Genomic DNA, 27737 nt, shown 5'->3' on the forward strand with positions numbered 1-27737 from the left:
CCCCTGCCGGACCACCTTTAACAAAGTTGCCCTTTCCCTTCTCTATCTAATCTTTATTCCCCAAGTGAATACTCTCACCAGATCCGAGAATGGATCATAGTTAAGGGAAGACGGGAGCCCCGTGCTCCCCTGACTGACCCCAGACACGGAGTGGCTGTGCAAAGAGACTCACAAGCATTTGGTACCAACTGTGAATCCATCTTACAGAATTATTCAAATTAAACAGTTACGACCGAGGCCCTCTGATAAAGGCAGGTGAAGAGCAGGAAAGTACGCATTAGAAAATGTCCATGTTCACCCCAGCCACCCCCTCCTACCCTACGTGCTCTTGACCACTTCTTCCTGAAGGGGAGGAGTACTACCTTGTAGCGTATGCTGGCTGCACTTCATGAGGGTTGCGACGGTCGGACCAGAAAAACAGCAGTCTATCAAACCTGGGTTCAATGTCAGCAAACTGGGCCTTGCCTTCCGGGAAAATTCGAAGTATACCTCCACTTACCTAGGAAAAGGGCCAAATATGTAAGCGTGAGTGACCAAGAATGCTACAAAATTAAATTTAGGGGGGAAAAGACCAATTCAGGATATCCGAAGTCTTAAATCAATTATTCACAAACATATCTCGGTTAACGAGGTGGGAAGGTGAGCTGAGATTTCAAGTACATGCACCAATCAATACAAGGAAACATTCGTTCCTTCTTTCAGAGAATTTTGTAAATACTTGATGAGACAGATGTATATGATCTGAACTCAAAAGTCTTAAAATGACACTTGAAAGCCTGAAAAAGTAGTAAGCATTTCTTATTTATGTATGGTGATGATCTGCCTAACCTACTCTTAAAAATATAGCCATATCTAGTCATGTTGACTAAATTACTACAAATGGTTTAAGTATGTCAAAGAACTAGCTCTTTGCCCTTGCCAAATCTAATGCCTCTTATTTAAGGAACTCACTAAATCAGTACAAAGTGTCATTTATCATCAGCGCTGCAGTCATCATTAGAAACTGTAGCTCTCCCTCCCCAGACTGGGCCTGACACATCGATGACTCCCTGCCTATACAACTGGACTCCCTTCACAAAGGATCATTACTATTTACCCCAGCAAATATCCTTCTCTGTTTGGACCAGATGGACTTACCTATTCATTCCAATACTGACTGGATGTCTATTGTTCTGGGCCCTGTCCTGGGCCCTGGGAGCAGAGTAGGAAATAATTCAGACAGATGTGGTGCTTGTGGTAATTATAATCTGGGTGGGGGGGAGTAAAGCGAGGTAAACCCGACCCAAGTGAGTAGCTCTTCACCCTTGGAAAACTCAACTCCTAACAGGTAGACTCTTCAACTGAAAGGCACATTGATACTTGAACAAGACACCATGGAGGCTGAGCCTGTTCCTCGGTTCCACTACAGCCAGAGAAGCTGTTTACAGGCTCACTGTCAAGTAAGGCAGATTCAAGCTACCCGGTTCCCTTGCCTTCCTTCCTCAGGTTCCAGCGTTGTTCCGAGCGACTGCCAAAGCACTCGTGCAGACATCTTTTAAAGGAGCTCTAGACTGTGACCGAGAACATGCCTCTTTTCTCTCCCCCTGCCCTCCGCCCTTTCACTGGAGTCGCCGGGAATAGCACAGGCCATCTGCTGAAAATGTTCAGAAACACGTAGTTGAAGCTACCATTCTTCCTCTGGGAAACGTTCCCTGATCCCTGAATTAGGCGGGCTCCCACGTGTTCCCACAGCAATCTGTCCTGCACTTGGCAGCGCCAAGTGTAATCGTCCGTCTACTGATCTGTACCCTCCACTCCAGCCCAAGCTCTAGGAGGGATAGTTCTATTTCTGCTGTTTCCAGCACCCAGAACAACTTCTGCCACAGTGTACATATTCAGTGCAATCTTGCAGTGAAAGTTTTCAGTTTTACATATAAAAATACTGAAGGTTTTTTTCTGCTTATATGCTAATTTAAAAACAACGTATTAATGACCTTGGACAGGTCATATAAAAATTAAAAGATCAGCCTAGAAAGAACCTAGATTCTAACAAAATGTAAAATTTAAGAGTTGATCAAACATATTCATAGTTTTCTAGATATTCACAAAATCGGGAAAAAAATTTTAATTCTAACCAAATTTATAGCAATTTGTTTTGTGTGTTGGGCTCAAGGTGAATTACCAATTTTGTCTCTATTTCAAACTTTAAAAGCTATAACAAAAAACCATGTTTGTTGACATAATGCCTCAAAATATACTTAGCAGTAAAACTTACCTCTACCTTGAACTTGGAGTAGGACAGAGGAAATTCTTTTTTTTTCCCAGAAAAGTAACATTTTTTACTTTTAACTACTTGTCACACTTCTATAATACTTTCTATTCTTGCATTTGTTTTGTTACTTGCTCTTTTTTTTTTAATTCTAAACTTTATTCATTTTATTGAGGTATAGTTGATTTACAATATTGTGTTAGTTTTAGATGTACAGCAGAGTGATTCGGTTATACACATATGTGTGCATATCTATATTATTCTTTCTTAAAAATTCTTGTCGATTATAGTTTATTACAAGATATCGGATACGGTTCCCTGTGCTATATAGTAAATCCTTGTTTCCCTATTCTAGATATAGCAGTGTGCATCTGTTAATCCCATACTCCCAATTTATCCCTCCCCACTTTCCCCTCTGGTAACCATAAGTTTGTTTTCTATGTCTGAGTCTGTTTCTATTTTGTAAATAAGTTCATTTGTAATATTTTTCAGATTCTACATATAAGTGATATCATATAATATTTGTCTTTCTCTGTCTGACTTACTTCACTTAGCATGATAAACTCTAAGTCCATCCATGTTGCTGCAAATGGCATTATTTTGTTCTTTTTTGTACCTGAGTAGTATTCCATTGTATATATGTACTGCATCTTCTTTATCCATTCCTCTGTTGATAGACCCTTAGGTTGCTTCCATGCCTTGGCTATTGTAAGTAGTGCCGCTATGAACACTGGGGTGCATGTATCTTTTTGAATTAGAGCTTTCGTCTTTTCCAGATACATGCCCAGGAGTGGGATTGCTGGATCATATGGTAACTCTTTTTAATTTTTTAAGGACCTCCATACTGTCCTCCATAGTGGCTGCACCAATTTACATTCCCACCAACAGTGCAAGAGGGTTCCCTTTTCTCCACACCCTCTCCAGCATTTATTATTTGTAGACTTTTTGATGATGGCCATTCTGACCGTTCTGTGAGGTGTTACCTCATTGTACTTTTGATTTGCATTTCTCTGATAATTAGTAATGTTGAGCATCTTTTCCTGTGTCTGTTGGCCATCTGCATGTCTTCTTTGGAGAAATGTCTACTTAGTTCTTCTGCCATTTTCTGATTGGGTTGTTTGTTTGTTTTGTTATTGAATTGTATGAGCTGTTTGTATATTCTGGAAATTAAGCCTTTGTCGGTCGCACTGTTTGCAAATATTTTCTCCCAGCGCATAGGCTGTCTTTTCTTTTTGTTTATGGTTTCCCTTGCTGTGCAAAAGCTTGTAAGTTTGATTAGGTTCCATTTGTTTATTTTTGCTTTTGTTTCTATTGCCTTGGGAGACTGACCTAAGAAAAACATTGGTACGATGTTTTGCCTGTGTTCTCTTCTTGGAGTTTTATGCTGTCATGTCTTATATTTAAGTCTTTAAGCCATTTTGAGTCTATTTTTGTGCATGGTGTGAAGGTGTGTCCTAACTTCACTGATTTACATGCGGCTGTCCAACTTTCCCAGCACCACGTGCTGAAGAGACTGTCTTTTCTCCACTGTATATTCTTGCCTGCTCTGTCAAAGATTAACTGACCGTAGGTGTGTGGGTTTGTTTCTGGGCTCTCTATTCTGTCTCACCAATCCATATGTCTGTTTCTGTGCCAACACCACACTCTTTTGAGTACTGTAGCTTTGGAGTATAGTCCGAAGTCCGGGAGGGCTGTGCCTCCAGCTTTGTTCTTTTTCCTCAGGATCACTTTGGCAATTCTGTTTTTTTTGTGATTCTATATGAATTTTAGGATGATCTGTTCTAGTTATGTGAAAAATGTCATGGCTAATCTGATGGGGATTTCATTAAATCTGTAGACTGCTTTGGGTTATATGGCCATATTTTAACTATATTAATTCTTCCAATCCAAAAGCATGGAATATCTTCCCTTTTCCTTGCATCACCTTTGATTTCCTTTATCAGTGTCTTATAGTTCTCAGCATATAAGTCCTTCACCTCCTTGGTTAGATTTATTCATAGATATATTCTTTTTATGATGTGATTTTAAACAGAATTTTTTTTACTTTCTCTTTCTGGTATTTCATTGTTAGTGTAAAGAAATGCAACAGATTTCTGTATATTAATCTTGTATCCTGCTACCTTGCTGAATTCATTTATCAGTTCTAACAGTTTCTGTGTGGAATCTTTAGGGTTTTCTACATAGAGTATCAAGGACAGAGGAAATTCTTTAAATCAGTATATGATATGGAAAGATGACTGGATCACCGTGAGCATACTCTAAGTTTTAGGATTTGCTTTTAGAACAGGACTAAGTTTTTGTACATTTAAGACCTCGTGATTTCCATTTATGTGTGTATGCATGTGGTGGAAGAAGGTGTTTGTTTTAAAGGTTATTTGATTTTTTAAAAATTACCTTGGCTACACAAGTGTGTTCACTCTCTGAAAATCCACTGGGCTATACATTATGTTCACTTTTCTATTTAAATATTTTGCTTCATTACATGTAAGTAAAAAGAGATTTTTTACAAAATTCAACCAAAAATTAGTTTATACAACCTCCAGTGCAATAATACATGACACACTTCTAAAGTTTAAATCATTTAAACTTAAGTGAAACTCAGGCTGATGTTAAGGGAATAAATATTTGCAACACAAGAAATTGGATACGCTGCACATTCTAACTGGTTTTACAGGATTTTTCAGTACCGATAAACTAGCTTTTCATAATCCGGGGACAAAGAAATCCTGCCTCCTATATCCCATAGCCCAGTGCCAGACAACACCTCTGCAACAATGCAAAGCACGAAATGCAGGCGCTAAAGAGCAAATAACTCTTCATAATCATAATACATAATCTCCCGCAAAAGTCATGATAAAACAAACACTCTCAGAAGTGTTTTTATAAAAACTACTAGAAGGGATATTATTTTAATAAAAGATACTTTTGTTAAAGTTAAATTTTGGATATGAATGTTTCAACATCCGAAATAAGGGAACCTACTTTTTGAGCTCTATGAGGATCTGTTTCATGTTAACTAAGATCCACTCCCGATACCTGAGTGAAACATACCTAAGGAGGAATGTTTAACTGTGCCACGTTTTAAAGACAGTCTCACCTACGAGGAGTATGAATCTTAACACTACTTGTGAGGAAAAAATACCTGTAAGAAAAAAAAATGCTCAATGAGGTGGCATACCTTGGCATCCCAGTCTTTATTAAGATAATATATACATGTCACACATCTTCCATCTCCATTTGGATTATCGACATGACGTACATAACCCGTTCCGTTGCCTGGATAACAAGCAACCATGGCCTGTAATAATAATAATAATAAATTTTAAAGTCCACGTATGAATAAAAAGGGAAAACAGCTTACAGCAAAGATCTCTGATTTTTGGCTACTCTGACTTACGCTTAAATTCTTTCTCTAATAAAAATCATGTTTGTAAATAGAAGAGGTAAAAATCTTCTATGTTGACATTAAGAAAAAACACAGGGTAGGCTGGTGAACAATGCAAAGTGTGGTGAATTCTGCGTCACAGCGATGGGAAAAGCTGCTGTGGAAGGATGGGAAAGCCTGCAGGACCTCTTTCGTGATCGTCACTCATGCCGATAATCAAGATCAGGTGGGCTTTGTCCTGCTCCATGGGGGATGGCCACCCTCCCTGAGCTCGCCACAGAACACCTGCGTTACCGACCGACAGTCACACACATCCTCTGATACCACCTCTGAGTGGTACCAATTTGGATAGACACAATTTAGAAGATCAACTCCAAACACTAACTCATTTAATGTCAGTGATTTTTTAAAAAAGGCTAAATGACAAATTAGCATGTGACGAACCCCTCTTCAAATCAGAAAGTCATTTTTTCACTCAGATTATAACAAGATGTAGTTCAGAAGACTGTTGGGTTTAAGTATGCAGGCGTAAGAGAGGCCCAAAATAAAAAGCAAAAAATAACTTGCATGTCCTAGAAATGTAGTACATTATAATGAAGTGAAATTAGTAAGGGTAATTTTTTTTAAATCTCAGGAATTACGAAGAAAAAAAAAACAAAGATGCTCAAGATTACCAGTTATTCTTGAAATTCTTTATTTCTCTAATTTCTCCACGTGTTAAAGTTAATGGATAAGTATTAGTGTCAATGAATTAGTACAGTCATCAAACAGTAATTAAATTACATCATTATTTAAGATAAATGGCAAATGCTAATTTTTAAAATTCCTAAGTGAACAAATAACTCTGTTCTATCTCTGAGGGACTAGAAAGCATTTTAAACCTGAATGCTTAAAAAAAAAAAAATCACATTTTCATAGACACCTGGACCTACTGCTCTTTATCAGAAGAAGAATTTTTGGTGAAGATTGCTTATGTCTCTATTTTTCGTAATTCTAGACAGACTTTAAATCCCTCTTCTTGTGACCTGAGGTTGTAATAAGAGGGAGAATGACATGTTTCTTGCATTTAATAATGCTCAATAAAAGATAAACCCAATTTCCTTGTCATTAGCTGCAAAGGAAAGGCATATGTAGCAGACCTTGAACATTAACTATAAAAAGGTACTAATTTAATAATGCAACTAATCCATATATGATTAATTGAGACAATTATGGTAAATTACTTGATACATTCTTATCAACAAAAAAGGAAAAAGAAAAAAGAAAAAAATCAACCTGAACTCTTCCCTAAGGAGTTCTCATCTCGAGAAAGTTTACTCAGGCCTCCCTCCAACTATCTGGTTTGTAACCTCAGCATTTCTCGGGTAAGAACAAATGGGAAAATCTTTCTTCGATCATCCACCCCACCCCACCCCACCCCATCCCTCCATTTAACAAACACCTCTTGACCACCTACTATGTACATGAAAGGGCCTGGGGCTAAAATGAACAAAGTCTCTTGCTTTCATTTATTATGGAACTCAGCATAGTGGGGTTAATAATCAACAAACAGATATATAACGTGATGTTAGGTAGCGATGATTTTCTTCATATCTTATGAAAAGATAACACATTATTGACTGGGGGATTTTTGCAGAAACTAACGTCTGTGGCGTTAATACATCTCCGGTCAATAATGTGTTAAGTTGAAGGATACAGAAAACGACAGAAGGATACTCTGACCGCTCTGAGGATCTAACACTGAGCAGAGATGAAAGGAAGGGAGTGGCGAGTCGCATGTCCGTGTGCGGGGTGAGCACGTCCGGCAGAGGGCCCACGGGCACGGAGGCAGCAGTGGCGTGGCAGGCGGAGGGCAGCAGCAGGACAGCTGCAGGAAAAGGAGCGAGGGCAGAGGATGGTCGGAGGGGGTCCTGCAGGCCATGGTGAGGACTCTGGATACTGCTCTAAAAGTGACAGGAGGCCGATGGAGGACACATCTGATTAATGTCTGAAGGTGGTCAATTTAGACTCTGTATGAATAAAAAATAACAACTGCAATACCCTCAGTGTCACCCACTACCTAACATTCACTGGACGTTTACTATTTGCCAAGCGCTACTCTAAGTAATTTACATACAATAACTTATCTGACACAACTGTATGAGGTAACTAGTACCGTCCTCCTCCTCGTCATTTACCTGTTAAGGAAACTGAGGCCCAGAAAGGTTAATTCATGTTCTTAATGACATACGACAGCTGACCCAGGTATGAATGCAGGCAGTCTGGTTTAAGAACCCGCGTAACTGACCACTGTACTAGACTGTGGTGTGTGTGTTGGGGGACTGGGGGTGGAGAGTGAAAAAAGAAGACTGCTAATTCGCTACTGCAGTTTGTTTCTAGGAGAAAAACAAAAAAGAGGCTGACCAGGGTGGCAAGGTGGGATGTATTCTGAAGGCAGAAAAGCAACATGATGTGCTCAGGGACCGGAAGCGGAGAGTAGGGAAGAGACAAGGATGACTGCAGGTTTCGTTTCAGCCTGTGTAACTGAATGAATGGAGCTAACAATTTACCAAGATGGAAACACTAGGTGAAAGAGTGGTTTTAGTAACATGCACAGGGTAGGAAAGGAGTTTCTCAGCAACAGTCACGATGAGCCAGACATCCCAGAGTAGAACAGGATTGAAGACACCAGGATTATGCCTCAAGATGGGACCTGTTTGTGTCAGTCACTTCTACTCCGCTTTCCTTAGGGTTACTGGAGGTACCTGAGGGTGGCCACCTGTGGCGGGGGGTCCAGTGAAATGAGAAGAGGCCAAACATTTGTTTGGTCTTGCCCCAGCCTTCAACTAGGGGCAGCATTTATCTGTGTCCTTTGAATTCCAAGTGAAACTTTTGGAAAAAATAAAAGATGCAATAAAAGCTTTAAACAATTGTATTAATTAAATTCTGTAATCCCTGATATAGCTCACTCACGCCCACCTAAGTGTATTATCTGAGGTGCCATTACCACTTTAGCCTGGCCTGCTGTCCCCTAGATCCCTTTAGCTCCGCTCTGGTGGCAGGGACGCTACCAAATGTAGAGAAAGGAAGGAAGGAGAAGGGGATCAGTGATACACAGGGCCTGCATTTTATCTGCCAGTTTGACCTGTCAATACCAGCCGCAGGAAAGGCAGCAGTACATTAGGACAACTGTAAAAGGATAAAATGCAAAACACCAGCGTAACCCAGCGAACTAGACGGCCTATCAATAATTACAGCTAACTGCGGGTGGCTATAAAATAAGAGTGATGTGTAAAGGAGAAGGAAGCAAGGCGACCCTGACCCCAGAGCACAGACAAGCCCTTCCGTGCCTATAACTAGAGACTCTAAGAGGAAAAGGGAGAGCCAAGCATACCCAGAAAGAGCAGATCGTCACGGAAAACCTGAGACCCGAAAGAGCCACACTCCTAGAGGTTCTGGGGAAAGATAAATTTTGTAGGAAACGTGCAAAGATTTGGAAGGATCATAAATTCATTCAAGTATCTGTGTGGCCTAAAAATGACACAGTGAAACTGCACTTAGCAATTCATGTGTGTCCTGAGACTCCTCCCCACTTGGATTCTAGAAAACATAAAAAGGTATTTCTATAACGTCTCATGAAATCTGGAAGCTGTTATATTTAAAATAAGTATTCATATTTAAATAAAGTTATCCTTAGCTATGGTTTGGATTATCAAAATTTAAAGTTCCTTAAATGTAACATAGTGCTTCCAGGTTTGAAAAAATATTTACACTTTACGTCTTAACTGGTAATTTTGTTTTCCTGGTATATATATATATATTTTTTTTAATTTTTTAAAAAATTTATTTATTCATTTTTGGCTGTGTTGGGTCTTCGCTGTGATGCCTGGGCTTCTCACTGTGGTGGCTTCTCTTGTTGCGGAGCACAGGCTCCAGGCGCGCGGGCTTCAGTAGCTGTGGCTCGTGGGCTCTAGAGCGCAAGCTCAGTAGTTGTGGCCCTCGGGGTTAGATGCTCCACAGCATGTGGGATCTTCCCGGACCAGGGATCGAACCTGTGTCCCCTGCACTGGCAGGCAGATTCTTAACCACTGCGCCACCAGGGAAGCCCCTTCCTGGTATATTTTACATGTATTTGTGTAAAAAAGACTCTTGATAGTGCTGTTCTTGTTTTGTTTGTTTTTAATATGCAGATTCTTATTCACAATACTTTTAATAAATTCAATTTATTTTCTCTTAATCTCTTGATAAAGCAACTAATAACAACTCATTCGACACCTGATTTCACCTGCTTGAGCATGTTATTAGTCTAGAAGTCATTAGCAGTATTAAAAAATATTTATGGAATACCTACCATATCACACTACAAAAAGGGTCAGTGTGATATCTGTCTGAAAGGACTTAACTGGAAAGAAAGAAAACACCAGGCAACTGGAAAGAAAGAAAACACCGGGCACTTACAAATCAACTGATAAAACTGAGTAGTGCAAATAATAAACAGGAAAATAATTCTGAAAAAAAGGAATTATTCATGTGGGATAAAATAAAGGGACAAGGCTCTGAGCTACACATGACCCCAGCTTATCTTTAAAGGACAGATGTGATTTGGAAAGGTGAAGGGATAAAAAGCAAACAGTATAAGCATGACAAATATAGGAAACAGCTGAGGGGACAGTGGGGTATTTTTATAACGGTCTGCTCTGTCACTTAATTACTTAAGTAGTAAAGTTAATTTGGTAAAAATAGGATGAAATTTTGAAAATTCAGCAAAGGAAGAAGGACAGGAAAGGTCAGCAGCAGTGAGCCACTGTGGTCCTTGGGTGGGGATGGCCACAGCAAAAGCTTTTAAGAAGGCAGCTTCCGTATTCTGGGATTTATATGAAAGATTATTGTAAGATAATGCACACTGCTATGGTCTGAATGTTTGTGTCCCTTCCTAAATTCACATGTTGAAATTCTAACCCCCAAAGACTTAGGAGGTGGGACCTTTGGGAGGTGCTGAGGTCACAAAGGGGAAGCCCTCATGAATGCAACAGTGCTCTTACAAAGGGGCTCTGGAGGTAACCCTGCCCCTTCCACCATGTGAGGACACAACCAGAAGTCGCTGGCTACGAACCAGTAAAGGGCCCTCACCAGACAGTGACCCGCATGGTCGCCTTGATTTCGGACTTTCCAGCCCCTAGGGCTGTGAGCAATACATTTCTGTGTTAATAAGCTACCCAGTCTGTGGTATTTTGTTATAGCAGCCCACAGGGAGTAAGACACACTTATGAAGGGTAAAACTGTTCCAAGAGATTTACACTGCATGTACTGGTCCTAAGGATAAGGAAAGGCATTAAAGTCGACGAAGAAAAACTGAAGTATCTCTATCCCTAGAGAGTTGTTGGGGATTGGAGCGGTACTCCCTGGTCATCCTTCTGTCCTTTCTGAGGAGCAGCAGACACGACCTCACACTCCTATAAGGGTTGGGCTGGAAGACAGCGGAAGAGTCTAGACATTAGCCTGAAAAAGAAACAATGCGATTGCCTACTATATCATTCTGAGGTACATTCCTAATCTGACATCTCTTTGAGACACCAAGTTGAAATATTTCAGTTTCCCATTAGGAAAAGTCTATTTAAACATAAGCAAAACAATTAAATACTATTTTTTTCCTTTTTGATATGAAACTATACATGATTGAGGACGTTCTTAAGATAAGAAACACCATAAATTTGTTTTTTACTCTAAGAATAAAAGGAAGGAAGAGGTTTGCGATACCTCTTTGGAATCTGAAGACATTTATTTCTGGCACTGGAAGGCTTGTATTCAATATGAAGTTGAACCAGGAAACTTTTTTCCTTTTTCCTTTTTGAACTGAATTGTTTTAAAACATTGATTCAAAGGCAAGAAAAGTAAAATTTTACAGGCTATCAAAGTACTATATTTACCCTGAATGGGGGGAGAAGCTTTACTATCTGAAAATGTATTCTATTAAACTATATTGCCCCAGGGTCGCCAGCCCTCTGCCCTTTGTAGATGTTGACAGTTAACATTCAGTAAGCACTTACCTTGAGCCAGGCAAGGATTACCGTCTCACCATGTCTTCACAAGTTTATGAGGTTAGGTACAATTAATGTATCCATTTTGGAGATCAGAAAACTGAACTATAACGAGAACAGAAAGCCTGCCAAAGGCCCTAGAGACCTTGAGGGGCCCAGAGGGAAAACCGGCGGCTCTGCAGCCTCCCCAGTTCCTGGCTCCAGTGGGGTCCTGTTCGGCCTGACCGCCTACCTGACATAGCGATACGCACGTGCGTAAGGCTCGGTCCTCCCACGTCCAGATGTGCTGCAGAAGGTTTCCTCCAGCCCTGCAGTTACAGCTTTTAAGTCTCTTCCTCCTTCATTCCCAAAGCACACGCACCCACCACTATTCACTACCTCTGGGGTCCACAAAATCTAGCTCAAATAAGGGGAAAACAGGTCATCAAGAGAACTAGACTAACAGCAAGTTGGTATTTACTATAAGAATAATCTAGTTTTTAAAACTGCAGATTTCAATTACACCTGCTTAGTTAATCTCGTTTCCTAAAAGAGACAATTAAAAACTTCATAAAGTTATGAATTTGGTTCACTGCATTAATTAGCATGTTAAAAATAGGGGTAATGAGGAAGGGCAATCCACAGGCATTTAAAATTTTAAGGCTCTTGACTTATTTCCTAAACTTTAATGTTATAAATAACATATCTCACCATAAATAAACAGACTTTTTGTTTGGGGAGGTGAATTTTTCAAATCTATATCATGGAAAAAATAAAACTAGCACAGAGAAAAAGGATAATAGCAATAAGAACCAGGGCAGTCTCTCTTGGTACTAGCCTCTAGTCCACACAGGGCAATAAAGACCATTCAGAAGATCAGTACTGGATAAAACTTACTCAACTAATTCCAGGTAGAAAGCGAAGATTGTAAAAGGAAGTACCAAGACAGTATTAGGACAGATCATGGCAGACTTTAGGGAAGAGGAGGGCACTTCAATTCACAGAGTGAATTAACTAAGGGAAGGTTTAAATGAGAAAATAAAGAACATTACTCAGATTTGCTGAAGTCCAGGGTTCATGAGAAGAGGGAAGAAAACGGAAAAGGTAAGATGGGCCAGACTCAGGAATAAGGGACCTTTATACTACAGGTAGAGGGAAGCCATCATTTTGGGGCAAGGGAGCAACATGATGAGAGGACTGTGCTTCAGAAACACGACAAGTAGAATACAGGGTGGATCTGGGAAAGGGGGCAGGAAGAAAAACGACACTGAGGAGACCAATCATATCACAACTGCAACAGACAAAGAAAAGCAAGGAGAGCCTGACAGAGAGGAGGGAGCTGGTGAAGGGTGGGGAAAGAGGGAGCAGGACAAAGGATCAACAGCATGGGGAGGGGTAGAGACTGAGGAAAGTGAGAGGCCTTAGTATGCGCTCTCACCGATAGAGCAAGGGACAGGCTGGAATCAAAGACGGTTTAAGAGGGTTTGTGTCTGGTTGAGATGAACAGACCACTACTGGAAGTAGGAAATATGGGTTTGGGAAAGATGAGTTCCTTTTTGTGGACATACTGAGTTTGCCATGCTGCTAGGCCATCTGGGTGCAGATGTTCAAAAGGCAGTTGGGAATGCGAGTCTGGAACGTCAAAAAGAGGTCATGGCTGGAGATGCGGGTTAGGCGCCATCTTCACAGGGGACAGGGGAAGCGACGCGGCTGCCACTGAGTGCCACGGAAGGAAGAGCGTGTAGGGAGAAGAGAAGGAACAGAGGACACGTTCTTATGGAATAAACTCATTTAGAGTAAGAACTCATTAAGCTTTGTTGCTGTCCTCATCACAGGAAAATGGTTAAATAACTAGCCAAAGGTTGACCAACTGTAAATGAATTTTGACTAATTATTTCACTTATTCTTTTTTGACTAATTGTAAATGATTAAAGATATATTATAAAACAGGACATACAAGGGCATTTACGTTGTTTCCTTAAAACGTTTTTAAAAACTTTTTGTTATTATAAACAATACTGTGATTGAGAACAGTTTTGGAGCTCTAATCACTGTAAACATCCTCAATGACTCCCTAAAATCAAATTCCTGGAAGTGAAAATATAAATCTTTAAAAACTTTTATTGCCAAAATATCCTTCAGAATCCTATACTTTGTATGAGTACATATATATTCCCACCCATTTGCCAACCCCAGCTGTTAAGTTTCATTCTTTTAAAATAGGTAAAAACTTGTATTATTAATGTTTTAATCACATCTCAATTTATGAGTAAACATTTTTCACATTTTTACTTGCTATTTAATTCTTTTGTTGACTGCTTACTCACATCCTTTATTCACTTTCCTATTGGGTTATTAATCATTTCTCTACTGATTTTTGAGAGCTCTTTATTAATCTTCTATCATATAATACAAGAACAATTTCAACATTTTTACTATGCTCCTATAGAATATTTTAATACCAGCTAGTTATAATTTGTGTAGTAAGGCAGAGTATAACCATAATAATTACTAATATAAGTTAAAGTTTTAAAAAGTCCAAGAGACTCTTCTCTCCATACTCACAGGAATGAAAAAGGCAGGGAAAAAAAAAGGAAACACAATAAATAGTATTGCTCCAAATTACTCCTCAAATGGCCCAACAATGATGGACTGTTTAATCCAACACCAGACACACTACTTTCCTTATTGGGCCCTAATTCTAGCCCCAAAGAAAAAAAACTTCAATATACATTTAAAAATCCACCTGCTTAAGCGCAATGTCCCAACACGCAGTGTAATCTAGAGATACATAATGATGCCTTACTGCACTCCTTTTCCCTTTTAGCAAGGAATTGATAAAGTCCTACTGTACAAATCACGAATCGGTCTGGGGAAGCAGTTTATATTTGAGCTGCCTGGCTCTGCTGTCAGAGGAGACCTATAATTTGTTACCCTCGGCTGCAACCTCACCAGCTCTGCACAACCCTTCCTCAGGTTCCTAAGCTGGGCTCTGTTTATGGCAGTCACCTGCAGCACCCCAAGATGAAACCTGAGGAGGACAGAGCAGCCTCTCTGCACAAGGAGGTGGGGATCCCGGGCAGGCCTCAGCTGGATCTCCAGGAGCGACACGACTGCACTGCATTCCAGCCCATGCAAGGAGGTGCACAGGTAAGACACAGTCTCTGACAGCTATGGCAAACCTGTTTTATTATTGATATAACTCTCTGGCAGAGTTTGCAATTTAGCATTCAAACAAACAAACAAACAAAACCCCCAGCTGCTTAACATTACAAACATGCACTTCGGCACCTCGCTAGGCCTGGGGATACAGAGACGGAAGTTCAACACATGCTTCCTGAAATTCCAGAGTCTGCAAGAGAGGTGTGATTTAAACTATTTAAATTATTTCAGCATAGAGAGTGCTTATTTGTTTTAACGGACTGGAGGGCTTGGATTAGAGGGTCCTGATATTCATCCTGGATTGTCAGTTAACATTTGCAAAGCCACTCCCGGATAGAGACAGTCATTGGTTAATGCTGAAAGCTTCTAATCAGAAACCTCAGGTAAGCCCAGGATCTTTCTCTCTCTTCAAATCCAGAGACTTTGGTGATTAGCATAATAGATATTAGAAATGACTACAGTATTAGAAAAGAGTGGTGAGTAAGCTATGTGGTTTGGCTAGATGTCAAACAGGGACCACTGCTCTTACATGAGCACGTACATAGAAGTCTAGTGAACCCAGTGGTCTATACTCTTTGGGATGGTACCCCAGGCCTTAAGGTTCCCGCTGGTTCTGCGATTAGTCCCCTCTAAGGGAATTCTGTTGTCTGATCTCATCTAGGTTAAAATGAATACTAAAACCATATTAGCACTTCTGCCTGGAATAAACCTTTCATAAAAGGTGCTTGTCAGAGTTTCTAAATGAATGGAGAGTAGAGATTCCATCCAGTTTAGAAAACAGTCTCTAAGACTATTTTGTGTGTGTGGCAGAGCTCAGGCTGAGTTTTCATAGTAACATGCCATCTGGAAGCTCAGTTTTGGGGGAGCAGATCAACAGTACTCACTTATCTGTAGCTGCAAACGTAAGCAGTGTCTTTCAGAAAGAGCCTAATACCTAAACAACTGAAGTGGCTCAGGTGGGTCATAACAGGGAGACGGTCACACAAAGGCATCCGGGACGGCGTACTGAACAAAACAGAGCCTTACACAAGGCATCCAGACAGCAAAGATGATCAACGCGCTCATGGGAATGGGGCGGCAGAAAATACTGTATGGAGAAAGTGACAAATGAGCAGAATTTTGAAGGATAAAAATAGAACTTTTCCAGAGCAGGGGAGATTCTGAGTAGAGGAAACACAATATTTGGAAAAGGCGGCACCCTGAGAGGGCCACAAACAGGCGAGCACCGCTGGAACATGAAGGGGCGGGTGGGGGGGGGCGGGGGGAGATGAGGCAGGATAGACGGGGCAGGGGCCGGCAGAAAGGCTCTCAACGACTTGCTCAGTAGTTTGTTTTACAGGCCAGTGAAGCCAAATGTGTTCAGTAAGAATCATTTGGTCTACTTCTTAAAATATGGTTCCAAACCCCATACCTGAAATCTTGATTTCGTAGCATGGGATGAGGCCTACGACCTCAGAATTCTAAACAAGCGTTCAACAGGATTCTGATTATCAAGGGCCAGATGTCAAAGCATAGTAGCAGAAGAATCGTATTTCAACTTTCCAAGCATCACTCGGGCTACTCACAGGGGAGGGAGTGGAGGACCTGGGATTAGAGGTTACTGACATGCACGTGAGAGATGCGAGCCCGGACGAAGGGCCACAGGACTGGAGAGGACAGGAAAACTAAGGCAAAATTAAGACTGTGAAACAGACAGGATTCGGTGCAGTGACAGAGAAGGAAGAACGCGTTAAAACAACAACCACCACCTTAAAAATATCCACTGTTTGTTCATTCATTCAACAACTATTTTCTGAGCATTTACTGTATGTCAGACACCGTTCTAGATCTTGGGGGTACAATAATGGACAGACAGATTAAAAAAGTGACTGCTTTCAGGGAGCATATTCTGTTAGGAGGAGAAAGGACAAACAAAATAATTAAGTCAACACAGAGCACAATAAATAGTACGTGAGAAGATAAGCACTGTGGGAAAAAAAAACAGGAATGGGGAATACAACGCTGGGCTTATAATTATTAATGGGGTGGTCAAGCAGACCTCTCTGAGAAGCTGACGTCTGAGCAAATCTGAAAGAGATGAAGAACTGAATGTTCCAGGCACAGTGTGCCTGGCCTGTCGGAGGGAAAGGAGCGTCAGTGTGCCTGGAGAGGAGAGAGCAAAGCAGGCGACAGTGGGAGATGAGGTCAGAGGTGAAGAGCTGGGGGCTGTAGACATCACTGAAAGGACTAACTAAGAGAGAGGTCGCTGGAGGGCTTTGAGCAATCTGGCTGCCATGTGGAGCAATGGCTGGAAAACTACCGCCCACTGCCCGTTTCTGTTAGTCAAGTTTTATTGGAACACTCATTTGTTTACGTATTACCATACCATCTGTGGCATGGCTGTTTTCATGCCACGACAGGACTGAGTCGCTGCGACACAGACTGTTTGGTCCACAAAGCCTAAAACGTTTACCATCTGGCCCTTTGCAGAAAGTCTGCAACCCCTGATGTGGAAAATAGACTGAAGGCTGGCAAGAGTGGAGGGCAGGAGGTGAGTTCGAAGGCTACTGCAGTAACAGGTGAAGTGCGCTGACGGCCTGGATCACGGCGCTAAGAAGTGGCTGGACTCTCCTTCTGTTTTGAAGGCAGCACAAGCAGAATCCCCAGAGGGACTGGTACGGGGTAGAACATGACTCTAAGGTTCTGGCTTGAGAAGCTGGAAAACTGTAACTACCCTAAATGAACGGAGACAACAGGTGGCACGGGCTTAGGGCAGGGGCTGCGGGAGATGAGGAGGCCAATTTTGGACACGCTGAGACTTAGGGTTCACGAGACGCTGGTAGGAAGACAGTCCCTGCTCCTGAAGAACTTGCAGTCCAGAGGAATCGAAAGGAAAACTAATCATTTCAACACAACCAACAATTAAAATGACCAGACTAGGCACTAAGCATTATCCCACTGGGGGGAAGTTGGGATCAGGGAAAGCTTCTTGATAAATGTGTCTTGAAAGAAGAATACAAATTAGCTAGGCAAAGAGGAGAGGGAGAACATTCCAGGAAAAGAAAAAGTCACAAACGAAGACAAGGAACAGCATGGTGTTACGGGCTCAGGCGTGTGCTGTGTGTAAACTGCAAGCGGGGGAGCCAAAGTGTGAGCACGAGGCTGGACACGTGCAAAGCCCCTTCCTGGAAGGTGAGTGCTCCTTGATAATGAACTTGATTTTATCTGGTGGGTAATAGGGAGCCACCGAAGAGCTCTGAGCTAGGAAGTGATACAATCAGCTCTGAGTTTTCATTCACTTGAGTAGGTGATAGAGTAGCACCAAAGCATAGCTGCAAAGTAATGAGTCTGCTTTTCTTACTGGAGTTGGCAAACAGCTAGCTGTTTCCTCTTTTGGGTCACTCTATAGAGGAAAAAATGTTGGGTGTTTTTTTTTTTTTTTTCCTTTGGCTGCGTTGGGTCTTCGTTGCTGCGCGCGGGCTTTCTCTAGTTGCGGCGAGCAGGGGCTACTCTTCATTGTGGTGCGCGGGCTTCTCATTGCGGTGGCTTTTCTCGTTGTGGAGCATGGGCTCTAGGCACGCGGGCTTCAGTAGTTGTGGCTCGCGGGCTCAGTAGTTGTGACTTGTGGGCTCTAGAGCGCAGGCTCAGTAGTTGTGGTGTACGGGCTTAGTTGCTCCGCGGCATGTGGGATCTTCCTGGACCAGGGCTTGAACCTGTGTCCCCTGCATTGGCAGGCGGATTCTTAACCACCGCGCCACCAGGGGAGTCCCTGGGTTGTTTTTTCTGTTTTGTTTTGTTTTGCGATTCCAAATCCTGTGTTTTTTTTTAATTGAAGTGTAGTTGATTTACAATGTTGTGCCACTCTCTGCTGTACAGCAAAGTGACTCAGTTATACACGTACATTCTTTTTTTATATTCTTTTCCATAATGGTTTATCAAAATGCTTGTTTTTTATTTTTAATTTTCTTGATGTAGAATCAATGCAACAGTAACAACAAAAGTCATATTTTTAAAAATATTCCCAAAATGAATGGGTTCAAATGCATTACTTAAAAGTTTAAACTTAGCCCTAGCCTCAATGCTTGGAGAGAAATTCAGTAGTCACTAAAATGCTTTTTTCATTAAGATTTAATAGACAAAGTCAGCACTCTTTCTTAGTTCATAAGAACATATAACTCATGGTCATATAACTCAAGACTCTTAAGAAATCAATAATTCCAATAATGAGCTGATTCTTTTTTTTTTCCAATAATAATAGCACAACTCTCTTTGTAGGCAGAGAACCAAGCACTTCTGAAAAGCTTTTGTGGCGTGACTGACAGAGATTCAAGTCGCAGCATTTGTGAGAGGACGAGTTTACTGGGAGAGAACTCCAGTTTACAGGACTTGCATACAGTGCATCTCATTTCAGTCCTGCAACGGCTCCATGAGTCATGCAGGAAAGCGACTATCTACATTTTACAAATAAACCTATCTGGGCCTTGTTTTAAGTGCTGAAGGGTTTAATATGCCTCTCCATACCACTGCACGGGAATGTAATCAATCTTATAAGAGCCAGATCTGGTCTTAGAAAATAATTATGGCCCGGTTCAAATAAAGTTAACCTCTCCTCTACTTTTATCACTTTGAGTGAGTTTAATGCGCTTTTAACGTTCTTTGCTTTTCACATCATCCTTAAGGTACTTGCTTAACTATAAATTGCCATATCTAGACACCTTTATAATACTTATTTTATGGGTTTTCCGATCAGATTTTGGACTCCTACGGGGCATGAACCAGGCTTTACTAATCTGTGCCAAACACAAGTGCTCAACTATGTGCTGAATGAATCAATTAATGACTAAGGGGGGGAGGCTGGGAATAATGTAAACAACTTTAATACATTTAAAATAGAAGTTGAGTTTTACTAAAGGTTGACAGAAGTATTATTAGGTCATAAGAAATAAATTTGAAGTTCAACAGCTTTCTACTTGCAAGGGATGACAAAAATAACATACATACCACACACACACACACACACACACACACACACACACACACACACAGAGGCAGGGTTACTAAATTAAGCCTACAGACTGGTTTTCATTCAGTACCATGTGACTTTATTTTGGCCCTAGGCGTAGCTTATTTTTAAGAATGTTCAAGTGTACCTAGCGAGTGGTTTAGAAAAACGGTCTAAAAGGAATACAAGATTTCCATAACAACTATTAAGAACTCAAGTTCTCTAAACCCTTACGCCTAGTGACTTCCAGGCATATTGCCAGTAACTAAGTACTGACATCCAGAATTTCCAACCCTTGTTCCCACTGCCCTCCAGAACAAGCATCTGTGCCACTCTGCTGCTTCTCCCCTATTCCTCAGAGCCACGTATTTCTTTGAGCTACAGTTTTCTGCTGGCCCAGGTTAATCTTTATGTCACAATGTTTACTGAATCCTGTTAATAACAGATCCATCCAGCTCATCTGATCAACATCATTATGTGTAAATCTACTGTAGGCAGAATTTTACCAACTGTTATTCAATATTATCTCTACATACGCTGCTGACGAAAGAGGAAGTTTTGTTTTGGTTCTGGAGGGTGATGGGGCCCAGTGACTCTAACCAAAGTGACTGATGGGCTATGAGATGGGCCACTGCTATAAGGATGTGATTAATGTGCAGAGAATGTTGCAAGAAGTCTTAAGGTGAGGCTCCACTTTTGTATACAATTTGAGAGAATTTTAAGTAAATTAATTATGAAGAACCAACCAGATACACCTTGAAAACATTCTCATATATTTGATTGATAAGATGGTGAAACAGGAGCTGGACAAACTAACAGGTTGCTTCTCTATAAATCCCACATCTGGCCCCTGTCTGCCTGGAGGTTCTATTCTATCTTTAGCCTCTACCTAATCTACCTTTTCATCAATTTTTTTTTTTTTTTGGTGTAAACATCTCGTATCTTAAAAGGCTTTGCAGAGGATAGTATTGCAACAATACAAACTTTTCTTCTCCCAAACACTTAACATGCAAACCAAACCACAATGGTTAAAATTACCTAACAGAATTTAAAACAAACAGCAGAAGCGTGAGAATAGTTTATATGATTCTCAAATGTTACTTCCCACTCTACAACCCTTCCCTAAACTTAACTTCAATTACATTTATTTCTACCCAAATGTAGCCACTCAGCATCCTGACCACAAATTTTGATCACTATCAATGATCTTGAATCACAAAAATAGAAGAATCTATCAGTGTAACTTTTCTGAAGGGGAAGAGTTTAGATAAATAAATATAACAGGAAAACAACCACCATTTATTGAGGTATTACTACGTGCCAGTCACGGTGGCAATAACTTTATACTCATTCTTTCATTTAATTCTCACAACTCCTGGGGGGCAGAGTAAACTATAAAACGGGGATAAGACAGTTTAGAGAACAGATATCTTAAAAAACAAAAAACTCCCCAAATCTAGGAGTCTGGGTTGACCATAAACTTAAACGAGCCACTGTGTTACTAAAAAGCTACTGCGACATTAAGTAACATTAAACAGTTCCTAGATTCTGTACTACTCAGGCCATACCTGAAGCCTGTATCCATTTCTGGGGACACATTAGAGGAAGAATACTGACAAGCTGGAGTATTTATTAAGAAAAAAAAAAAAAATGGCCAAACAACGTCCAGTAAGTAACAGTGGTAGAAGTGAGCCGGTTTAGCATGGAGAAGACACATCCCCAGTGGACTGTCATCTCCAGAGTGCAGGGCCCAAGTCAGATAAAATAGCACCCCATCTTACGTAGTGCTTTCCACTTTGCAACATGGCTTTTACATCCCCAAAAGGCCACATGAAATAAAGGAAGGACACAGACACTGCCTGCACTGTATGTGCTGGGTCACTGGGGAGGTTATTTAACTTTGCTGTGCCTGATTTCTCTTGTCTGTAAAGTGAAAATAACAACAGTATACCTGACCTGCATGGCAAATAAGATAGGACACAAAAAGTGCTTAAAACACAGCCTGGGAAACAGAGAGCGTTAGCCGTGTTAGCTACTACCGACAGCTACGGGGCGTGGGAGAAGTCCCAAACCTTCAGAGCTGTCTCCTCATTTGAGAAATTAGAATTAGCACTATTTCACACGAGGATGTGAGCTAAACAAGACAACAAAGGAAAGAGTTCTGTACATCTTAATTCCTTTCTTCCTTCATGAACGCCTTCATTATAATCTCTACAAGAGCCTACTATGCACCAGGCACCTTGCGAAGTATTGATATAATCTTTATTATCTCATTTAATCCTTACAACAGTTGTACAGAATGCTAATGTCCTCATTTTACAGACAAGGCCACTGAGATCTGGAATGGCTAACTTACCTGAGGCCACAGAACTAAGCAGCCAGCTAGACTGTGAACCCAGGTTTGCTGGACTCCACAGCCCAGTTTTGAGACTCCACACTATGTGGCTTTTCATGCACATTCCCTCGTTTATGCATCTTGGCAGCTAGCAACATGCCTAATAAAATGTTTCTTTAATCAAATAAACGCATGCTAGCTGTGCTCCCCTTGGCACAACTGTTCTGAGGAAAGAGGAGTGCAGAGCAGCAGAGGCAGAAACCTCCCTTCCCTGCTGCATCTGCCGCTGAGTGGCGGAGCTCATGGACCACGTTGTCTAGCCAGCTTTCTCTGGTTCTGAAACGAGGAACCTGGACTACATAACCTTCCAATCTAGCTCGAAGACTATACGTTCCATCTGGCAGTACTTCAGATATAGCAGAAATTGAAAGTAGAAACTCTAGAATTTTAAAACTGGAAGAGACCATAAAGGTCTGGCCCAAACTCTTCAGTTAAGAGACCCCTCCAACTAGAGAGCCAAAGGACAAAAATCTGGGTCTCCCAATTTCTAATCCTACACTGCTTCCTTTATAATGACACAGAGCAGACATTTCAAACCGACAGGATTAGAAGAAATATAACTGGCGTCACAACGCATGTAATAACGGACGCCAAAATTAAACAGTACTTGGTAACTTTTATTGGTCTAAAAACTCAAACTTTATTAGTCAGCCCAGAACACTCACTGCTTAAAATAAACATCTCAAATGAGGACACATTAAGATATCGGCTCAGTTTTGTGAATATCCAATTCTAATAAATAAACGGGGTGACCTCAATAAATTACTCTGATGACAAAAGCCTTGCAGAAGCACTATTAGCTTTATTTTGTTTTGTTTTCTTGAAAAAAAAATTTACAGAAATACTGGGTAAGATTCTGAAACTACTGTTATAAAGGCTCAACCAAGATTAACAAAAAAATTTTCATAATCTCTAGAGACACACTAAAATGCAACAATTCAACTAGAATTTTACATATTCAAGGATGGTATAAAAAGTCTTAGGAAAAAAGAAAGTGTTCTGTGGCTAAATATAAAAAGCCACTTGTGAGATTAAAATATAAAGCACAGGGAATTCCCTGGCGGTCCAGTGGTTAGGACTCTGCGCTTTCACTGCCGAGGGCCTAGGTTCAATCCCTGGTTGGGGAACTAAGATTCCACAAGCTGCGCGGCATAGCCCAAATAAATAAATAAATAAATGGCACAAAACATTTAAAAGGAGAAAAATGAGAATTTAATTTTTAAAATAACAAAGAATTTCCACTATAACATTTAAGGTAAATGTTATTTAAGTCACATTAACAAATGTTTATTAAAAGCATATTATATAGAACAAATGGTAACCTAGGTCTGATTCACTATGCTCTAAACCACTGTAACTCCCCAACTATAATAGACAAACTGTGAAAAATACAATAAAAAAACACAAATAAAATGTTACGGCGGGTACTTCCCTGCGGGTGCAGTGGTTAAGAATCTGCCTGCCAATGCAGGGGACACGGGTTCGGTCCCTGGTCTGGGAAGACCCCACATGCCGCGGAGCAGCTGGGCCCGTGAGCCATGGCCGCTGAGCCTGTGCTCTGGAACCTGCAAGCCACAACTGCTGAGCCCGCGCGCCTGGAGCCCACGCTCCGCAATGGGAGAGGCTGCCGCAATGAGAAGCCCGCGCACCGCAGCGAAGAGTAGCCCCCGCTCGCCACAACTAGAGAAAGCCTGTGCACAGCAACGAAGACCCAAAGCAGCCAAAAATAAGATAAATAAAATAAAAATAAATAAATAAAAGGCCCTTAAAAAATGTTATGGTGGTATAGAAATGTTATGGTGGTACAGAGGAGATAAAGCAACTTATAGTACAATGGTTAAGTAAGTATATTAAGATTTGCAGCTGGCCAGCCTGGATTATAATTTCAGCTCTGCTACTTACTAGCTACGTGTGGGGATACCTACAGTACAGCTGTCCCTCAGTATCCACGGGGATTTGTTCCTTGGATACCAAAATCCATGGATGCTCAAGTTCCTTATATAAAATAGCACAGTATGTGCTAATAACCTACACACATTCTCCATATATTTAAAATCATCTCTAGATTACTTATAATACCTAATACAATGTAAATGCTATGTGAATATAGCCGACCCTTGAACAGGGGTTAGGGGTACTGACCTGCCACGCAGCCAAACACCTGAGTATAACTTATAGTTGGCCCTCTGTATCTGAGGTTCCTTCAGATCTGTAGTTCCGCATCCACAGATTCAACCAACTGCCGATAGTACAGTACTGCAGTATTTGCTAATGAAAAAAATGTGCATATAAGTGGACCTGTGTTGTTCAACTTGTGTTGTTTGAGGGTCAACTGTAGCTGCCAGCATTGCAGCAAATTTAAGTTTTGCTTTTTGGAACTTCCTGAATATTTTCCCAATATTTCTGATCCACAGTTGGTTGAATCCATGTATGCGGAATCCACGGATAAGGAGGGTGGACTGTATGTATCTCAAAGGGCTACTGTGAGGATTAAAAAGAGAATGCATATAAAGGGCTAGCATTGCACGTGGTACCCAGTAAGCATCCAATTAATGTTAGCTATTATCATCATTCCTGGTACACTCCTCACACAGTCACAGGGGGACTGCATCCCTGCCCGTGTGTGGACATCTGCTTTGGTTTGCGCAGCATCCATTCCCCCTTTTCTCGTTCCAGCAGCCTCATTTCCTAGGGCAATGCTGATCTGTCATCCTCAGTGCCTATGTCTGGGAGGCTCACTCTTTACCCTCCAGGTTCAGCACATGGTTCAAGCCTGGCCAGAGACTGGTTCACAAATAAGCACACAGCCCAAGCCAATTTCCGTCAGAGCCCCTGGTAAACAGAAGCTCTCTTTCTATGTACAGCTGACCCTTGAACAATGCCGGGGTTAGGGACAACACCCCTCCGAGCAATCAAAAATCCAAGTATAAATTATAGTCTGTCCTTTGTATACACAGTTCCTTCATATCTGTGGTTCAGCATCTGGGGATTCAACCAAAAGCAGATCATGCTGTATTTACTTTGAAAAAAATCCTATAAGTGGACCCCCCTGCAGTTCAAACCCCTGCTGTTCAAGGGTCAACTGTGTATCTCCAGGATGTAAGGCTGAAACTACTGGCGAGAGAAGAGGATGAAGAGAGCTTACAAGAGAATAACTAATATAGAAAACAAGGGCTGAGAGATCAAGTTTTGATGAGACTGCTTGCGCCCTTGGTTCCAACTGTGCGCCAGAAGGTCAATTACTAGACCTATAGTTCTGGGAAGCAATTCATTTCTCTTTTGGCTTGCTTAAGCCCATTTGAGGAAGTTTTCATTTTCTTTTGTCATTTACACCTGGTATCAATCACCTCCCAGAATGTAGTAGAAGGGCGTGGATTTGGTTCTGCCACTTACTAACTGTGTGACCATGGACATTTGTGTAAGCCTACTTGATGAGAGGGTGAATGTGATAACGCATATAAACTGCTCAGTCTTCTGCCTAACAGTGAGCAAACACTCAATTAGTAGAGGCTATTATTATACCACTGACTCCCAAATTGACCTTCATACTTGACCTCTCTTGAGTAGCATGTCTATATTACCAGTGGGCTAGCCATCTCCACCTAGATAGTCCCCTATCCAGCCTCAAATTTGACATTTCCAAATCAGATCTTACCCTGCCTCCACACTTCCCATCTACAACAAAACAAAACCCCCACAGGAGATCAATTCCTCACTGATTAATAATGTACTCTAAGCAGTCTCTAAAACCAGAATTCTAGGAGTCATTCTAGACTGAGCCTTCTTCCCTGTTAGCCAGTCAATCACTAAGTCCTGATAAATCTCTACAGCCTGACAAAAAAGAATTTTCCTCTTCCTGGTAGATAAGAACAAGGGCAGAACTCCTCCAAATCCAGGATGTGTGACCTCATAGGCTTTCAAGAAGACCTCCAACCCTTCTACCCCTCCTTCTCATATTCCTCCTTGTGGCTTCATTTCTTTCTTTATCCAGGATAGAGTTTTTGTTAGCCCTCTCATTTTTCCCTTAACCTCACCCTGCAAACTAACAAATTTACACCCAAGCTACTCAGCACTGCTGGAAAAAGTTATTACCATGCAGACTAACACCTAAACAACTGAAAGTGGTCTCTGACCTCAGCCGGAACTTCAGATTTGCTTGGCAATTTCATCCTAGTCAATTTATTTGTACTCCTCAAAACGATTATTCCAAACCTCCATCACTCACCTCTTCCAGCCATTATTTCAGCTCCAACTCTTTAATTCAATAGATGGAGATGTTTCCTACTTCTCTGAGGTAATTAAGGCAATCGGGTAGAAACTTCTTCAACTTCTTACTCTCAGAACTCTTAATGTATCTAACCTATAGGCCTCATCACCTCATTTCCCTCAATCAGAACGGCTGGCGTGTACAAGATTACACAACACAGTGATGGAATAAACAAAAGGGGCATTCTTTCTCCTATGGAGGGATAATCCTGCCTATACAGTGCTTCTGAAATTTTAACACACATTTATAATCACCTGGGAATCTTACTGAAAATCCATATTCTGATTCAGGAGGTCTGCAGTGGGATGTGAGATTCTGCACTTCCTTCCAGCAAACCAATGCTGCGGGTTTGCAGCAAGGTTTGGAAAAGCAGGGTCTAGATTCCATCCTGTCTCATCTCCTCAGAGACCTTTCACTCTAAGTCAACACCTTTATCTGCCATATCTTCACATCTGTTTCTCTCTCAGCTGTTCCCTCCCCCAGCATGTAACATACCTGTCTTTTCTACTTTAAAATAAGCCCTTTCTCAGTTACCATCCAATCTTCTCGGCCGCTTTGCTCCACAGGTAAGTTTCTATGAAGAACAGTTATGCCAATGGTTCCCAGACTTTCTTGGTTCACACAGTAATTAGTGTCACAGTAATTTTTTCATGGCACTCCTAGGCCAAAAGAAATACCTGATTGTTCACTTTATTAAGTCGTATGGGCCAAACCACTTGGCAAGTATTTAAATCCTAATAGTTTAGCGTCTGTTGGGCACTGCATAACTTTTCAAACCTTGGAATCAGCCTCATTTCTGTTTCACACTGATTTTTAGGAAGTACTTGGTTTTTGTGTTTTTTTTTGCGGTACGCGGGCCTCTCACTGTTGTGGCCTCTCCCGTTGCGGAGCACAGGCTCTGGACGCGCAGGCTCAGCGGCCATGGCTCACGGGCTCAGCCGCTCCGCGGCATGTGGGATCTTCCCGGACCGGGGCACGAACCCGTGTTCCCTGCATCGGCAGGCGGACTCTCAACAACTGCGCCACCAGGGAAGCCCAGTACTTGCTTTTCTAAAAAATCAGAGTAAGCACTGAAAACCCAGCTTCACAAAGGTATGACATCACCAAAAGGAATACAGTGACCTAATGGTGTGGTGTCCAAGAGATGTTGCTGTATTTCCCTTGAAATTTTAAAAATATTCATGGCACCCCTGTGAGTTTGCTACAGTGCCCTGGGCTGCCTTAATGCACAATTTGATAACCGTGGGTGGTCTACATAGTTCTCAGAATAGCAGCGTTCGCTGCTCGGAAGGTTGTTGGAAAT

The 27737-nt window shown here is 41.3% G+C and overlaps 1 protein-coding gene across 1 annotated transcript in view; it reads right to left on the minus strand.

Annotated features, from left to right (window-relative positions):
- The window catches only part of EGLN1 (egl-9 family hypoxia inducible factor 1), a 56772-nt gene that overhangs the window by 5909 nt on the left and 23126 nt on the right, over nucleotides 1-27737 (minus strand). The window contains exons 2-3 of the mRNA XM_049697550.1: nucleotides 5427-5546; nucleotides 363-499 (exon numbers count right to left, since the gene is read on the minus strand). Coding sequence (XP_049553507.1) covers nucleotides 363-499; nucleotides 5427-5546 — 257 coding nt within the window. The remainder of the gene's footprint in view (nucleotides 1-362; nucleotides 500-5426; nucleotides 5547-27737) is intronic.

The sequence above is a fragment of the Orcinus orca genome, chromosome 14, assembly GCF_937001465.1.
Source record: "Orcinus orca chromosome 14, mOrcOrc1.1, whole genome shotgun sequence".
NCBI lineage: Eukaryota > Metazoa > Chordata > Mammalia > Artiodactyla > Delphinidae > Orcinus > Orcinus orca.